The following is an 18255-nucleotide window of genomic DNA, read 5'->3' on the forward strand; positions in this document are numbered from 1 at the left end:
GCATAGTATTTAGCTTTTCATTTCATATTTGAAGCTTAGTATTAAATCTCAATCCTCCATAAGCATCCATAGTGCAAAAAGCTGCTGAGAGCTACACTCATTTGGGACTTGGAGAGGAGAGGAACAAGGGAGGAGCAACTATGAGCATCTTGATTAGCTATTTCATTTTATGTTTATATGCTTTCTATTTCATGCTTAATATCTCTCTTGATATGCCTGTTTAGGATAATCTTTTGTTGCTAACACTAACGTTTGTTTCTTGTGCTCTTGTGTGTGTTGCCATCAAACAGATTTTCTAATCCTTTTTGCAGAGCATCAGTATTAATTACCTTGATCTTGGAGATTGTTTCTCGACAATATCCAAGCATCATAGCCCTTCATTCTTACTTCACTGACACTCCTGAGTGATTTAGTAGGTTTTTCAAGTTAGCGGTACTATCATTTATGGCGGTTTTATTTGCACAATAACTAAGGTATTGGCTTCTCATCATCTTCTTTAAGAAGTAGTCAAATCTTTCAGTGTAAATTGTGTCGTCTATTGTTCTGTGTGCGAGCTGAGAAATAACATGGACACACCGGTGAGACTAGTAGGGCTTAAGAGACAAATGACATTCATAGGAGAAATCAAAGAGGACAGATTGAGAGGCATTCTCGCCTTTCCTCATGACCTGGTTATTCGGGTGGTAAAGAAAACATTAGGAGAAGAGTATATTAAGAACGAAGACCGAACTAGGGCCAATTCTGACATAGCTGCGATGTTTCCTGCGGTGGCCATGCACTTTGAGAAGGATAGGGAGGTGGTTAAGAAATTATGCATAAGTGTTTTCAAGAAGGACTTGTTGGGTGAATTGGATAGGGTTGTCATTAATGTGACTGATGATTTAACCATCCCTAAACCAAAGCACTACGACAGGTTCGTGTGGAAGAACAAACTAGTGCCAATATTTCCAATCTTGGAAATCGAAGATGAGGTTGACTTCGTTGCTTATATTTTAATAAGGCAGCAAAATTTCTACTTTCTTATGTGGCTTTTGCATGTTAAAAGACCGACATGTAAAAGATGGCTAGCTAACTATCTGGAGGCAGAAGGCATTATAGTAGTGCCTGACGACGTAGAGCTCCCCTTTGCTTCTGCACCTAGCCCAGGAGAATCCTCTAGTAATCCAGGACCGTCGGTAAGCAAGACTCGAATGAAAAGGAATCTAGCTTCTTCTGAATCCTAGGGCTTGCTTTCTATCTTTAGGGTAGCTTATTGTTTATCCTTCTACATACTCTAAACTATATTGTCTCTTTTGGATCCACTGGGATAACTTTGATACCTAATGCCATCTTTTGCTTTAAGTTCTGTTGAATGCAATGTAGACATATGGGTTGTTTATGATAATGCTTATTGACGCTTAGCAGATTATGGTTAGTTTGTTTAAATTCTTAAGTATTTTTGTTCCTTTCGTCTCGAGTTTAATTGCAAGCCTTCTTTGAATTGGATGTATATATATATATATATATATATATATATATATATATATATATATATATATATACAGACGGTCTGGCCTATTGGACTTGGCCCACCCATACCATGGCCCTTTTACTCACTCCATAAGTAGACGAATTTGTGAATATATATATAAACATGTTCATACATCCGTTTGACACTTGCTCTGGCTCTTGTTCCCCTATTTGTTTGTTTGCTCTTCATCTTTGTTTATGTGTAGAGATATATTTATATTTTTATATTCACACAAACACACACACACATATATATCCTTTTCTCCTCTGTAGTTTGTTGCAGGTTTGTTTTTTTGCTTTCTTTGTCAGTTTTACTTTGGCTAGGCTTCTTAAATTAGTCTACGACTGTCATGGCCTTAGACAGGGATATACTATGTTTACTTAGATTCAACAGATCTTACTAGCTAAATCTTTCTTTGGGACTTTTTATACTTCGATTTGCTCTTGTATATGTTGTTAAGAATTGGCCAGGTTGGCTCGAGAGTAATATGATCTTTTATGGGCAATCTTTTGGTGCGTTTTCACATTGGAAAGCTATGGAAAATGTTTCTATTTAGATAAAATAGAGGAATTCAATATGTCTGGTTATAGTTGCATATACTTTTTGATTGAGACTAGTCTAACAGTATGTAGGAGGTATGCATAGTTTGTTTTGGCAATTTGGTTTTGCAGGATTCAGGTGGAGGTATTTGACATGTTTTATCAGAACTGCCCCATCCCATCATTATCAGAATATGGCACTATTGCAATTAAATTCTGCAACCATCATCACTGGAATTAGTATGATGTATTTGATAGGAAATATCAAATGTATTGTTCTGGAACGACAATCGACCACTTATTGTATTTAATTTGATTATTTCCAGGAAATTTATTCCTTGGGCAAGACCAGATATTTTCTTTGCTCGATTCTTTCCTACCGGTGCCCAAGCTGAATCAGGTTGTAAACTTTATGTAATTTCATTCAATTACTACAATTATTCGGCCAAAGGCCCATTATCTATCAAAAACAAAATCTTTAAGTCAACTATTAAAAAAAACATTAGCCCCGTTAGCCCCTTTCTCCTCCTAGCTTGCTCATCTCTTCTCTGCTCAGTGGAAAATAAGGGGTAAACCCTATTTTGGACCTTATATATTGCCAGTGTTCTGATTCTGACCGAAACCCTGATGCCACGCAGCTACCACATCATTGCCACATAGGTCCAGCCAGAACCCTTCCGGTTGGAACTATTTGGTTGGCCCAAAGTGTGACACCGATCGGTACTTTTACCCTAATGCATTGTTGGAATTTCCATATTTTTGTGGCATTATGACTCTTGTTGGGTGTTATGTTCATGTCGAGTACTTGCTCCATGTTTGTCTCTTGTGTATACCCATTGCTCTCCCTTGTATGTCTGTTTGGGCTGTGTGACTATCTCCATGAGCATGTGTGGTGGACCTAAGGGTACCACATGGTCGGGTGGCGTTGCCAACCATCGTTGAGGATTAGAGGATTTGGTTCATAACTCGCTCAATGGATTTTACCTCCATCCTCAACACTGGATTCTTCTCATTCTCTTCTCTTTCTCGTATGATGTAATCATTTGTATATGGAGACATGTGTTGTATCATTGGTCTTGTATGTATTGAAACACTCCAAATGGAGATGGATGTAATAATTATCATTGGATATGTATTGGTATTGCTTTACATGCACCGGTGTTGGAATTAGGTATGATGTATGATCTCTTATGTTTCTCTATTCTTGATGTATCATGATGTTGTCATAGGAATATTTCAATTGGTGTTTTTAAAATGAACATAAATGTGCATGGTTTAGTGTTGGAGGTTGATTTAGTCATCTCCTATTGAGTCATGTGTTGTTGATCCAGTCTTGGATGCGTTGCTAAGGTGGCGATGCCAGGGAACCCTTAGAGGCGACTTGAGCTATCTCAGATGGAGTTTCAAGAGTTTAGACTTCCACATGCACATAGTTGGTTAAAATATAGTTGACCTTATCTTGAGCTTGAGCACTTTACTTGTATATGCAATGCATGATAACACTTTATTACTTCAAAAAAGTATTTCCATGCATTTTTTGTATATTTTGCTCTTATCTTTTAGGGTTATTTGTGGGGTTTTACATGACTAGGTAAGATGTGAGTGTGTTAACAAAAACTATTTTAAAAAAATTATAGAGCCCACATACAAAAATAATAAAAATTAAAAATTAAAATCATAAAATAGCTATCAAGTGAATAAAATTAAATAAAACGAACTTTAAATAATATACTAACTATAAAATAATTCCTAAGTAAATAAAAATGACTCTTTTTTACATAAATCTCTCGTGTTAAATAAAATATAATTAAATTTTTAATTTTTTTAAAAATAAATATTAAAAATGGCATTCATATGAAATATAAAAATATATTTTTTTTGATAAAAATAATTGATATTTTTTAATTTTATATAGATTTTTCTAAAGATAGATATAGCAATTACTATCATTTGATGATGACAACTTAAATGTTTTTTTTGTTTTTATTTTTAAATTTATATTAAAAAATATATATATTTTTTTTCCTAAAAAAAGGATTTTAATTATATGTTTTTATTTCAATTTATTTATTAAATATCAATATTATGGCATATAAATAGCTGTGAAATTTAAGCTATATTTTTTTTTCAATATATTCACACCATCACACTCCATACCTTATTACAATTAATAATATTTCTATTAATCCCGATATATCTGTTAAGAACTAATAATAACAAAAATGTCTTAATAATATGCCTGCAAACATACCATTTTTGGTTCAATTTCCATGTCAGGAGTTGGATTTCATAATTCAATTGATAGAGTTAAGAAATTTGTGATTGTATTTTTACAGTTAAAACGTTCAAATATGGCTACACGCCCGTCATGCTTAAAACACCTGTGTGAATTCGGGAAGCAGAGTGTGACATAGTGGGTCCCACAAGGCTACATTTCGTAGAAATTTGCTACTCTCTCATCCAGGCGGGAAATAGTCAGAAGTCTTACATAAGAAGTTTGGGTACTACTGAAGTCCTGCGTATATTCATCCTCTGATGGGGGTCAGCTAAAGTGGGGTTTATACATATTCTGTGTATAAACATTTGCCCATATGGCTTCGTCATTGCAGCAGCCTGAATTGAAAGGGGTGGTCATAATTTCCTTGCCCCCTCCAGACAATCCATCTGAAGGAAAAACAATTTGGTCAGCTTTTATTGTCAGATGGGGTTCTGTATTGCGGCGTCAGCAGCAAATTCCTCATCAGCAGCAGATACCCAGTTCAAATTCCAGAAGGTATTTGTTAAGCAGGAGGGGCCTTAATCTCAGGAAGGTGCCTGCTATTCTGTTGGCTGGGGCATTAGCCCTGGCAATTTGGCAGTGGTCTTCTAATTTTGATGAATCCAACAAAGAAGAGGATGATAAGAAGACCGGGGTGTATGAGCTGTATCCTAAGTATGGAGTTGACTATCATGGTCCCGTGGGAGATAATCCTCAATTTAAGTTGGGTATGTTTGTGGAGAGGGATGTGGTCAGGAATAAGGGTGTTAAAGTTTCATCTGTCGATTCTGTGAATTCTTCTACTGTTTTTCCTATCAAGGGCGATGTCTTTCCAGATGGGTATGTCGTAGATCCCTTCCATGCTGTCTATGCTCGTTCATTTTTGTTTTTTTGAGGACTGTCGAAGCTTGTTCATAAGGTGATAGTTTGTGAATTTGTTTATATTTCAATTAGAAAACTGAAAATGTTTAATTGTACTGGTTTGAAAATTTAGGAATATAGTTTGTATGGGATCTTGGATGAGTGTTGGAAGGGGATTTTAATCTATATTGTTTATTGGGATATAAAAATAAATATAATGTGTGGATATTAGCAACGATTACAATGGTCACATAGAGTTCGCAATGGAGGCATACAACATGAATAAAACTAATATTGAAGTTGACTATCTCTAAATTGTAACATTCCCCCCTTCTTGAACTGCTCTGTCCCAAGCAATTACGGTGCTGTGTGTTGTATTTCAGGAGTTTCCATTGTAGCATTTCTGAGAATCCAGAGGGGGAATGATGGGTTTGGAAAGCTGTGATGTAGATTGAAAATCATTCTTTTGAAGTACCGACGCATTGGTCAATTGATCAACCCGATGATGTGCTTTTGCCTCCTAACTGGTGGTAGTCTGTGCTAGAGATCGTAAACTTTAAAAGCCTTATTGCGTACTCGTTAATCAGCTGCAGCATTTCATTTCCTTTTATTAGATTTTGCATTTTCACATTATTAGATTTTGCTTGACTAACAGCAACAGGAAATAAAAGATACTGGCAGTGATAACTGATGGTAATAATCCACAAATCTCTCATTACATGCAAACGAACTAGGGCCAGAATAGGTATCAGACATCTTTCCAGCAAATCTGTGGTATGATGAAGATTGCAAGGCAGCAAAAATAATGTTCAAAATCTAAGGAAAAAAGCGAGTAAAAGATTGTAGGAAAAAAATAGAGGGAACTGAAAAAGAAGAATAATGAAAATAAGGAGGAAGGAGTTATTTTCTTTAAGGAAGCATAATCCGAAGGTTTTTGGACAGAATTGCAGCAGACTAAACAAGTGCTGAGAACAGTATCATAGACGTCCAGTGGCTCAATTATGCAAAAATGCTATATGAAAAAACCCAAATAAAGATTTACTAGGGCTAAACTCTTCTCCACAATTGATAGAAAAGAAGGAATCAAAAAGTTCGTGGTGGACAAAGCTTGGAACATAGATGGGTTATAGGTTGAATTCTTGAAATGGGGCTTGGAAGCTCTTGCATTGAACATCAAAAGAATATTTAATGGGGTCATTCGAGATAGTTTCCCAACAAATTTGACCACCAATGTTGTCATTCGTCTCCTCAAATTAGGGATGCCAACAACCCTACAAACTATTGTGCTATAATGCTTAATCTACTATTTGGAAAACTATTTGCAAGTATGATGGAGTGTAAAATTAGCCTTTGGGCAGAAAAGGAAGGTAAGAGGGCGAAAGGGTGAACAACTTTCAAGCTAAGGCACTCTACAATTGACCACTACATCACTTTGAGACATTTGGTAAAAACAAGGGGGAAGAGGTTGTTCGCTGTTTTGCTGATTTGAAAAAGGCATTTTACATGGTGCCTAGAAGTAAGCACTAGGGCAGAATGGAAGAATTGGAAATACTAGAAAAATATAGGGTAGTAGTCCATATGCTACATGATCAGGTTCAAGCCAAAATTAGAACAAAGGATGGTTTATCAGAGTGTTTTGGGAGTGACTTCAGAGTCAAACAAGGGTGCCCATTTTTCCTCACTTTGTGTTGTCTATATGTAGATAAGTTTGAGGAGTGGATAGACACGTCAGATGGTGGGGATGTTCATGTAGCCACATTTGTGGTGAAGTTAATGTTCTATGTGGATGACCTCATCTTAAGGGCAAAAATGACACTTTGTTTGCAAGAACACCAGAGAGCCCTAGAACTATTATGATAGGAGGTGGGAATACAAGTGAGCATCGACAAAATCAAGGTCATGATTTTTACCTTGAGAAGAGCTCTAGAACTATTATGATAGGAGGTGGGAATGCAAGTGAACATCGACAAAATCAAGGTCATGATTTTTACCTTGAGAAGAAAAAAGAAGCAAACAAATTTTTAGTTTGAAGGAAGCCCTTTGCAAGTGGTAAACGAAGACAACCATTTAGGTCTTGATTTTTGCAACAGCCTTAGTTGGGAGACTTATAGAACAAAAAAGATACAAGGGGAATGGAAAGCTGTATACATACTTCAAAACATATGTAAATTAGAAAAGCTATGAGATTGAAAAACAAAAAAGACATTATTTTGGTGGTCTATATGGGTGTGAAGTTTGGGGTAGCAATGCATCAACATTGAAATGGAGGCAAATAGAAAGGTTACAAAGACATTTAATTACAAACAATTTCAAAATAAAAGCCAAGGTCTCATATGAGATTGTCTTAGCCAAGGCTGGAGCCTTTCCAGTTGAAGTGGCGGTGGTGACTTGGCTGCTTGGATATTTGAAAAGAATAGAGAACATGGAAGGACACTGCTGGCTCACAATATCAATGGAGGAAAAGTTAAATAAAATAAAGAACAAGTGGATGAAGCAAAATTTGAAGTGGATGTGCAAATGGGGAATTAACATGCAAGAGTGCCCAAATGCATATGTGGAAATCAAAAGGTTTGTGAGAGAGAAAGTCAAAGTAGTCACGTGGACAAAACAACTTGGGTGAAAAAGAGCATATTATGTCAAGCAATTCAATCCCACATGTGACCATGAGCAAAAGCACCATATATGAGTAGAGATAAAATGGAAAGCTAAAATGCTAATAACCTAGCTAAGAACTAGCTCACACCATTTTAGGTGCAAAATAGGGAGGTGGAAAATACTCAAAGAGGAGTGGGTTGATAGGGTTTGTTTGTCATGGTCCTTTTTAGAGATTAGGGATTGGGGCTATTGCTTGACTCATGCTAGGAAGAAATCAACGATTAGAGGTCGGGATTGCTATTGGGGTCTTGCTAGGAAAATGTTAGAGATTTAAGATCAATGTCGAGGCTTGATGCATGCCAAATGGCTGTTGGGGGATTGGAGTTTGGGGATACTGCCCGACCTATGCACTAGAGTGTGAGGGAGTCGACTTAGCAACCTAACCCATGCCAAGTCAAGAGGGAAGAGAGCTTGCATCTTTGATTGAGAATCTTAAGGGCTTGTCGGGGGTCGAGGGTGAGGCTTGACATGTGCCTAGGAACCACAAGTCAAGGATCGGGGACGCAATCATGCCCAACAAGACAAAAGGAAGAATAGGAGCGTGTGGAATGGTGGGAAGATTGCAAGACCATGAGGTGAACTTGTGGTGGCGTGTGACATTCAAATTTTTCCCTTGGAGCCATCTTGGGTCTTGGCCGACTAATTTAATCCTTGAATGGATTGCATATTAAAACTAGGAAATTTTGCAATTGTAACCATTAGGCTATGTTATGTATTTCTTGGCACTTTGCGTTCAATCTTTTGTGGACAAAACCCCATAGGAGATTGTGATTAGTGGACGAAACCCCATTGATTGTTGGAATCATAGGATGAAAACCCTTTGGTTTTGTGAGGACATTCTCACTTAGGGAGTGCATTAGAGCTTCAAGGCATTGTAGGAAAGTTCAGTGAGTCAGTATGAGCATTGTTGTTATTGTGGTGTGTTGCAGTTATAATGATCATAAACAATCGCAATTATTGTGAAGATATCAATATAAGTGCTATGTTTCAATTGTACAAGTTCTGTGTGTTACGAGGTTAATTAATTTTCTGCTGTGGGATGTAGTTTGTGTGTATGTTATCTGGTGAATATTGTTGCTTGTGCTTCAAATCTATTATTTCATTAAATTTTTTTGAAAGGGACATTATAGTGGTACCAAAGCACCTTTCCTGCTAGCTTGTGAGTGTGTGGTTATGGGAGGTCATGCAAATAAGTGATAGGGAAATTGGGAGAAGAGAAAAAGAAGCTATGGGTTTAATGACATTTAGATTCAAAGCCAAAATTTTAAAACGAGAGGAGAATAATACAACATTGGTGAGATATCATGCTAAATATATGGGCTTCGATTTTTCCATTGGTCAAGACATGTCTTTTGTTGAGTATTATGAGATGATGACATGAAACTACATGAGAAGAGGGAGAAAAAAGAAGGAAGATTTAGAATAGTTCAAGGAGCAAGAGCCAAAAGGATCATTCTTGAAAGAGGGAGAGCCCAAGATTGTGGAACTTGAAATAGTGAATAATACACCAAAGCCAAAAACACAAGAAGAGGTCAAGAAAGAAGTTGTGATAATAGAGCAAGAAGAAAAAACAGAGTCACAGGATGTCAAACAAGAGGACACTTCAATAATAGAAGATAGCGAGGTTCAATTTCAACTAGCATCGTCTCTAATGAAGAGTCGGCATTGTGTGTTGAAGATGTGTCATTAATTGCAATTGATGTCAAAAAAACATCCACCCAATTTATAGGTATAGAAATAATTGCGCCATGTAATGATGAATTGTATTGTATGAGAATGATTGGACCATGTGATGATGATTTGCAAGATATCAGTTATGCTTTGAATTTGATTGACCTCGATGAAGAGGAATCGCAAGTTGATCATGAAAACCCTACATTGGAGAAATGGAAGTTATACCCCTTTAGCTTGGGGTGTGGGGATTATTTTTAGCAGGATCAAGGACATTCACGTGCAATGGCGTGAGATCTAGGAGACCATGTGTTTGATGGAGCTACTCTACTGTTGATTTTAGACTTTCCATCCCTTACACACCAACAACACAGGGGTTAAGCAGGATCATGAGCAAGTGTGAGATGTATGGAGACTTATATTATGGGACTAGCATGTTGATGCATCCTCCTAATGAGATCTTATAGGTTGATCAAAGGCTTGATGGAGATCTGCAAAATGATATTTGCTCAAAATGGATTGTACAATTTCCAACTCCTTTGCCCTTTTGGCAATTGCTGATATGAGGGAAGGAAACTCCATGATGATACACATTTGCTACATAGAGGTTGATTAGGAAACATTCAAACTCTTTTGCTCCAATTTTGATGAGCTTGTTGATGGGTTAGTTTGGTAGTCATGAAAAGGGGACCACTAGTTCACACATGATAGATCCAAGAGAGGCCTACATGGACATGAAAGGCAATGGAGGCATTCACCAAGTTGTCACTTCACTACACCTAAAGGCCAAATGGAGATAGTCACTCTGGGAGTTTGATGCTAGACGGAAGTAAGAAAAACATGTGTCATTTTGATGTGCATGATTTTGTGACTAAGCTTGGTATGGTGTTCTGTATTTCAAACTACAAGTAAATTGGAGGATTCATGAAGAACGAGACACCCCAAATTCCAAGCATCACAAAAGTAGAGTGATTGGTTACCATTTTGGGTGAACATGTGATATGCAAAGACTTTTGTGTGGAATTTCAATTTGGAAACAACTACAATTTTATTCAAAGGTAAATCATCTATCAGGAGCTGTACTTGGTTTGCCTTGGATTGGAATTGTGTGACACTTGATTTTTCAAGGCTATTGTTGAGCAGAGAATATCATCACGAGTTGAGGATGCATGGTGTTTTCATTGGAAGGTTCCAAGGAGAAATTCTGTCGTATGAGAGGGTAGCACAACATGAGCAACATGGGATGCTTGATCTCCAAAAAAGCACAAGGCATTGGGGCTATGATAAGATGGTATCCTTACACCCCAGCAAAAGCATTCCTAGGAAAGCGATGGATCTAGTTTCCAGTCCTAATATTACTGCCATCATTGTTAGCAGGTGCTTCATTTACTCCATTGGCTTTCACATGTGATTTTGCAAGGATTCCTAGTTATGATGAAGAGCAATTTATAGTTGGTAGCTTCTAATGGAGAGTTCTTAGTCTATGTATGGCTATTTACCATCCTTACAATAATCAGCCAATTTTTGCACAGTTTTGTCATACTTACAGGTGTTACATTATTTTAATAGTGTTGGTTTTGACGTTTCAAGTTGTAGGCAATACTGGAGTGATACATTTTGAGAAGATTCCCTTGCATGGTAATGCTAGTGGGAAGGCTCTGTTATGGGGGCAATCGGTCCAACCATCCTAGCACTGATGTGGATAAGGTGCCAAGTAAACTGTGATGATTTGTTTCCAGCTCAAGCGAGATGTTTTAGGTCTTTCATCACATAAGAAGAACAAGTGGGCACAACATCATGGCAGCGTAGTAGATGGATTCATGGAGTACAATGACTTGTATGTCATAGGATAGTTCAACATAATATGGGGCATGCCAAGGATACATCCAATGATAGAGTCCACTATGGAGTTAAAACCCAAGGGAGAGGGGGTAGAACTTTCAGGCACTGAAGAAGATCTCAAAAGTTGCATGGACCCATGGATGAAAGATTGTTGGTGACAGTCACTATTTCTTCCAATGGTAAGGTGTTTGACTTTAGTAGTATTTGGCCTGTTTTGATCATGCTCAATATTGGACTTCTAAATTGCCCACCAAAGAGGATAAATGTTGAATGGAATTCCTCGATTGAGGAACATCAATTTGACATAGTTGGGATGAGTATTGGTTGCAAAAGATATGAGCCAAGGGCCATTCGAAGTATGGTTTTAGATTTTGGATGTGCTACTCACAGCATCTCCAGTAAATTTGCACACTTTCCTAGCAGCCAAAGAAGAATTTTCAGTCACACAGTGGAACCTCCAGACCACTATCATTGTTGAGGTGTTTGCAGCTAGTACAGGGTGGTTTCTAACTGTTACATTTTTGATTCTGAGTGGAGAAATGTACTATTACAGAGATGTTTAAGGGAAGATCCTTTTGCCTCATGCTTGTGTTAAAAGTCTTATTCCTTGGGAATATTAAGTGCCAATAGTCCATTGTTTGAAGGGAGATTCCAAGCCAAATATGACTGTGACAGCCATCTTCCAGCCTATATACAATCTGATATAGACCATCTTTCAAGTGGTAAAGCTTGGTGCAATATGGGAAGAGTCTTTGGAGTCCCAGATAAATCTTGTTACACTAGTTTGGAAAGGTGAATATCATAATTGACAAACATTGGTCATATCCCCTTGAAAGATACATAATAAAGATAAAGTTTAAAGGCAAGGAGCCCATACAGGTGTATTCAGTCATAGGATTAAGTGGTTTTCACCATGATGTTGCTGTTGGGATATTTTGAGGCATTGTATTGGTTGTTTCTAGTTTCCATGTTGTTGATTCTTGCAAGAGATTTCAGTATCGCAACTATTGTACCATTTTAATACTGCTAATTTTCAAGGTTTTTGATTTTAGACTGTTATTGTCAATCACATCCAGCTGTTGGATTGCAGATTTTTGGAAAACTTTCATGAACTGTGTTGTCTGTAAAATTTTTCAGTCATAGCAGTTGCAAGAAACAATTGTTTCAACTATTGCGCTGTTGTTTTGTATGAGTTTTGGAATAAATTTTGGTTGTTGCAACTTCATTCCATTTGATATGGACGCTGAGTGGTCCACATTCATAAGGGTCCCAGCCTATAGTACAATGATAGGATCCATTGGAACTCAAGGGAATTATTATTGTACTTATCTAGAGATCAGATCGATGTAGCAAAAACATGGTGGCAAATGCATAGAGCAGCTCTTGGTCTTATGTGAGTTAGTGGATATGCTCATTCACCAGATATGGGTAGTTGGTTGCCTTCACTGCTTGATAAGAAGGTACACGATCTAGATTACATGAGCATTACAGTAGGATTCATATTGGCATGGTGGCATTTAAACATTCAGGTTTGCATAGGGCATCTTTGGCAGAAGATGCATCATCTAACAGGTACAAGATCTAGGCTCTATGAATAGTATCATGATTCAACTCATTAGCATGAGATACTTAAGCATCCCAATTTGCATTGTTTGAGGAAATCTTGGGGAGGGAGGACTTTTCATGCCCCTTTTTGGAGATTGGGGTTTGGGGCTGCTGCTTGACTTATACTAGGAAGACATCGGCGATTAGACGTCTGGATGCCAATGGGATAACACCAAGAAAATGTTAGAGATCAAAGATTAGGGTCGAGGCTTGACTCATGGTAGATGGTTGTTGGGGATTAAGGTTTGGGGATATCGCTTGACCCATGCTAGAGCACGAGGAGGGAGTCAACTCAATGACACATCGGGATTGGGGGTTGGGGCTTCAACCTAACTTGTGCCAAGTCGGGAGAAGAGAGAGCCCGAATCTACAATTGCAAATTTTAAAAGGCTTGTTGGGGGTTGGGGGTGAGGCTCGACACGTGCCTAAGAAACACAAGTTGGGGATTTGGGGTGCGACCGACAAACAAAAAGACAAAAGGAGCAATGGTAGCATGTGGAATGTCAGGCAGAATTCTAGCATGTGGAATGGCAGGAAAATTGGAAGGTCGTGAGGTCAACCTATGGTAGTGTGTGACATTCAAATTTTGGCCTTGGCACCCGCTTGGGTCTTGGCCATCTAATTAATCCTTGAATGGATAGCATATTGAACTAGGAAACTTTGCTTAATTAGGAGGTTATGTTATATATTTCTGGGCACTTTGTGTTCAATCTTCTATGGATGAAACTCCATAAGAGACTGAATAGTGGATGAATCCCCATTGATTCTGGAATCATAGGCCTATAACCCTTTGCTTCTATTAGGGTATTCACACTTAGGGAGTGCATCAAAGCTTCAAGGCATTGTAGGAAAGTTTAGTGAGTTAGTATGAGCATTGTTGTTATTGTGGTGTGTTCCTGTTATAATGATTGTAAACAATCCCATTTAATGTGCTGATATCAATATGAGTGCTATGATTCAAATGTGTAAGTTATGTGTGTGTGTGTGTGTGTGTGTGTGTGATGAGTTTAATAATTTTTTTGCTGTGGGATATAGTTTGTTTGTATGTTCTTGTGTGTGTGTGTGTGTGTGTGTGTGTGTGATGAGTTTAATAATTTTTTTGCTGTGGGATATAGTTTGTTTGTATGTTCTTTGGTGAATATGGTTGCTCGTGCTTCAAATCCATTATTTCATAAAAAATTTCAGAAAGGGACATTACATTGTTGCCTTTGCACATTAGGATTAGTGGATATGGAATGGAATTATATCTTGGAGCATATGACACATGAGAATATGCAAGTCAACTATGCTAATACTCTAAAAGTACAATCTTTAACAACTTTGTTTGAAGAGGAGTGGATAGCAAAATAGTAGATTACTTGATCAAAATTCATAGCAAAAGATCCATTAGCAGAAAAAAAATAAGCGTTGTAGGTTGTTGGGGACTTTTTTTTTTCTTGCTATGCATCAATTCTTAGGTCCCATAGATTGCTCGGTCTTGTGAACATAATTAAAAACTTTCATTTCATGTAGGCCCTTTGTACAACTAAAAAATTAAAAATCGAAAAGTATAACAAGATAAGCCTTTTTCAAGTTATATACCTATTGTACGAGTTGCAATTAGTTTATTCAGATTTTCTTGCAGACCTCTAACTCTTATCAGATGTTGTCATTCCTCAAATTTCATATACAACTTATCAAGATCTACTTGAAATTTCTCAAAGATTTCAACACTTTGCCAGCATAACTACATTCACTTTTTCTGGCTTCACAATAAAATCAGAGTTCAATTCATGGCTATCCAACTACAATTTCAGCCCATCGACTGCTTGGTACATTCAATTATAGTCTTAGTGTTGAAGAGCAAGCTACATGCCCACAAATGTCATCAAGTTTGAGTCTTTAAGCCTATAGGTTTCACCAACTTTGAGTCAATGAAGCTTTGGGTGTTGCTAGAATCAATGAGGTGCATCGCAATTCTTCCTTACAATTTACTCTTTACCCTTGGGGTTTGTTATATGTGATTCTTGGCATGGTTGCAAGGGAGACAATTGAGACTTATTTGTGTCTTTGGTTCTCCACATTGTTTGTTTTCCCCCTCTTCTATTGCTTGTGGTTAGTTTTGGGGGCCTTACACTTGTCTCTTTGAGCAAACCTCATTGGGGCCAAAAAATCCCCCAAACCTGTTTGAGCGTAAATCAATAGTGGTAGCAAGGTCCACTAATCTTCATTTTGATTGTGTAGTGGTAGAAGCAATATTTTTTTTATATTGATAATTGGTTACAAATATTTTGCTCATACAAGCATCAACATGAGATCAATACAAGCTCTTGTGAGCACAACAATGAGACTAATGCTAGCTCCTTTTGAGCAACCACACTAGAGACCACCTATGGAAGACCAAGAGTCACAACTTAGAAATCCACTTATTTAGAAACCACCTCCACACTAGAAGCCAACTATGGAAGATCAAGTTTCACAACTTAAAATTCCATATTAGATGCCCCTTTCGGATTTGAACTTGGGTTTCCACAATGAGAACTCAATGTTTCAACCAATTAAGCTCAACCCTTGGGAGGGAAGTAATTATTTAGATATTCCATTATTGTTTGTTTCTTCCTTATCTTTTTGTTTAATTTTAGAGTGTGGTCCTGTTCTAAAGTGACTTTTGATATCCTTTGAATATGTTTTTAGTTGTTGAATTCCAACCTTGACTATTTACTCTTAGTCTTAAGGACCTCAAAATAAAGTTTTTCTTATCTATTGAACTACATATCCATATGTTGAATGAAAATGTTTTCTACCACCAAGCTGGCTTGGCAAAATCTTTAAATAATATGTGATGTTGCCTTTTCTTTCATATTGGTGTTCTGTTAGCCTTTGGTTAATTTTGGCTCCCACCCAGTTTCACTTGATTGCATTGAACGAAAAGATTGCTTCCCCTCCTATCAATGCTTCTAGTAATAATTGTGAAATATCAGTTTGCCTGTTATTAAGTTCTAAATGGAATTTATTGCTCGTGAAGGGATTTAAGGGTGAAATTTCATTCATTCATCTGGAAGTTTCTTCTTCATGATACCTTTCCTTTTCTCTTTCGAGGGCATTGGCACATGACACAGGTGAAGTTATGAAATCTTCACATGGGTGTGTGCTTGTTTCTATGGGTTGTTTTATTGAAGATTATAATGCAATAATCTTGGAATGGGGACTTGAGATAAGTTTGATTTCATTCGTTCCAAAGAATTGTTGTTGCATGTAGGGCTTGTGTATTAATTTATTACATTGCTAGATCCTAGTTGGTACAGGGTTGATTGGCATGTATATGTTTTTTCCTACCTTTAGGAGGTGAATTTGAGTCATACTCGTTGGTTTTCCTTAAGGATATTTTTAGTTGGCTTCGAGGTTGATTGTAAAAGGTGACCATCTATGGACTGGGAAAGCATTGTAAGTTTTATGATTTTAATGGAAATTCCTTGCACTTGTTAATAAACTATACATGATTCTTTTGGTTTGAGAATTTTTTTATGATGGTTTTAGCACTAAGCACATGGGTGCTAGGATTACTTGGCTGGGGACCTAAACTCAGCTATTGATGGGTTTATGGTGTTTGGTGCTTTTGTATATGATGTCAGCTGACAATACCTAACCCATCCACGAACCCAAAGGGCAAAAAATTTTTGCCAAACCCACGGACCGGGTTCGCATGTTCGAACCTGAGCCCAAACCCAAACCGGTAACTTAGCTCTATGACAATCAGAGTAGCTTTTAATGTTGGAGATGTACTTTGATATTACACCTAGGTTCAGGAAAATGATATGAGGTGATAGAAGTTTGTCATGTACCCTTTTCCCATAAGTTTCCCCGCCTTCATTTGAAAGATATTAATTTGTTATTTTGCAAATCCTGATTAAAAATATGAAATTGAGATAGTATTCTTTAAACAGAGACAACCTTACAACTCAGATTCATGCAATGGATTAATTCAACATATCCACAATATTATTGCAGATGTACCAAACTACAAAAACTTGTGTAATATTTTAGAAGATATATACATATATCTGACCAATGTTCAGAAACTTCTTACTACAGAGGCAATTCTGAAGTTATACAGCCTGACATACCAATCACCAGCAAACATGCAGAATTCTCACATTTGTAAGACTGACTCAGTCAATGTCAAAAAGAAGTAATATTGAGCCCCACTTTCCGGGCATGATGTTCAAAAATGTGCTTGCGTCTAGAGGTGCAGGCAGTAGCTGAGATCTCCTTGACTTCAGTTTTGGGTGATTCAATTCCACTCACATCCAGCCCAACCAGATCTGTTATTACAAACATAATTAATCACCAATTCGCACCCAGTCTGGAACATAACACAGATTCTCCTCAGGAGCTGTAGCCGAGTCCGCTTTGCTTAATATCTCCGTGTTCTCTGAACGTGTGTAGTGCGTAGATCAGGTATAGTCAGATTTTTTAATGTAATAATGGATAACAGCATTGGCATGAAACAATGGAAAACTTTAATGGTATTGCTGGCAGGGGCTACGTGCTACCAGTTCCAGACACTCAGGTTTGCATCTGAGCATCCAATGCATTTGTTTAATGCAAGAGGCATAAGAAACCTTAGATGCCTAAACAACCCAGCAATCACCTATATATATCAATTCCACATAAGTCGGCTCCAAAACCAAACCTACCCAAGAGCGGCTAAAACAGTTCGGCTAGGTGAAATAAAATTTATTTAATAATTCTAGTTTTTCATAAATTTACTTTATTATTTAGTTAATTAATGGTATTGGTGCTGGCCGACCCAGCCACGAATCGGGAACATTCCCCTCTTTTTTCAAGATTTCGATGTGGTCCATCATATCATCCCTTTTTGCCAAACCTTGCTCTTTCCCTTGTTTCGTTAAAGTTTCAAACTTTTCTTTGCCCAAGTAACTTTCTTGTGGTACCCCTTAACTCAATCCTTAACAAGTTTTCAGAGTCATGAGGTATCTGTGACCTCAAAACTCCGATATTTTCGCCTTTTTGCTGTGTTCACTCCCACCTATTGTCATGTCCTCTATTCCCATATCTTTCCTTGCCTTCATTTTTTTTATCTTGTTGCGATTTTGGAGTTTGCCATCTTGTCGTCCCTTTTCGCCAAACTTCTCTCTTTCCCTCATTTTTGTTGGAGTTTTTAACTTTTCCTTATCTGAGTACCTTTTTCTTATGGTATCCTCAAACTTCGATCTTTAACAAGTGGTAAGAGTCACGAGGTATCTCCGACCCCTAAACTCTAAAATTCCAGTGTTTTTGCTATGCTCACTCCCACCTACCTCCCTACATGACTC

The 18255-nt window shown here is 37.5% G+C and overlaps 1 protein-coding gene across 1 annotated transcript in view; it reads left to right on the forward strand.

The window, feature by feature from the left end:
* The first annotated feature begins 4383 nt into the window (after positions 1 to 4383).
* Positions 4384 to 18255, forward strand: part of LOC131060736 (aspartyl protease APCB1) — a 48839-nt gene continuing 34967 nt past the window's right edge. Inside the window, exon 1 of the mRNA XM_057994095.2 lies at positions 4384 to 5146. Coding sequence (XP_057850078.1) covers positions 4641 to 5146 — 506 coding nt within the window. The 5' untranslated portion in view covers positions 4384 to 4640. The remainder of the gene's footprint in view (positions 5147 to 18255) is intronic.

This window comes from Cryptomeria japonica, chromosome 10, assembly GCF_030272615.1.
Source record: "Cryptomeria japonica chromosome 10, Sugi_1.0, whole genome shotgun sequence".
In the NCBI taxonomy this organism is placed as follows: Eukaryota; Viridiplantae; Streptophyta; class Pinopsida; order Cupressales; family Cupressaceae; genus Cryptomeria; species Cryptomeria japonica.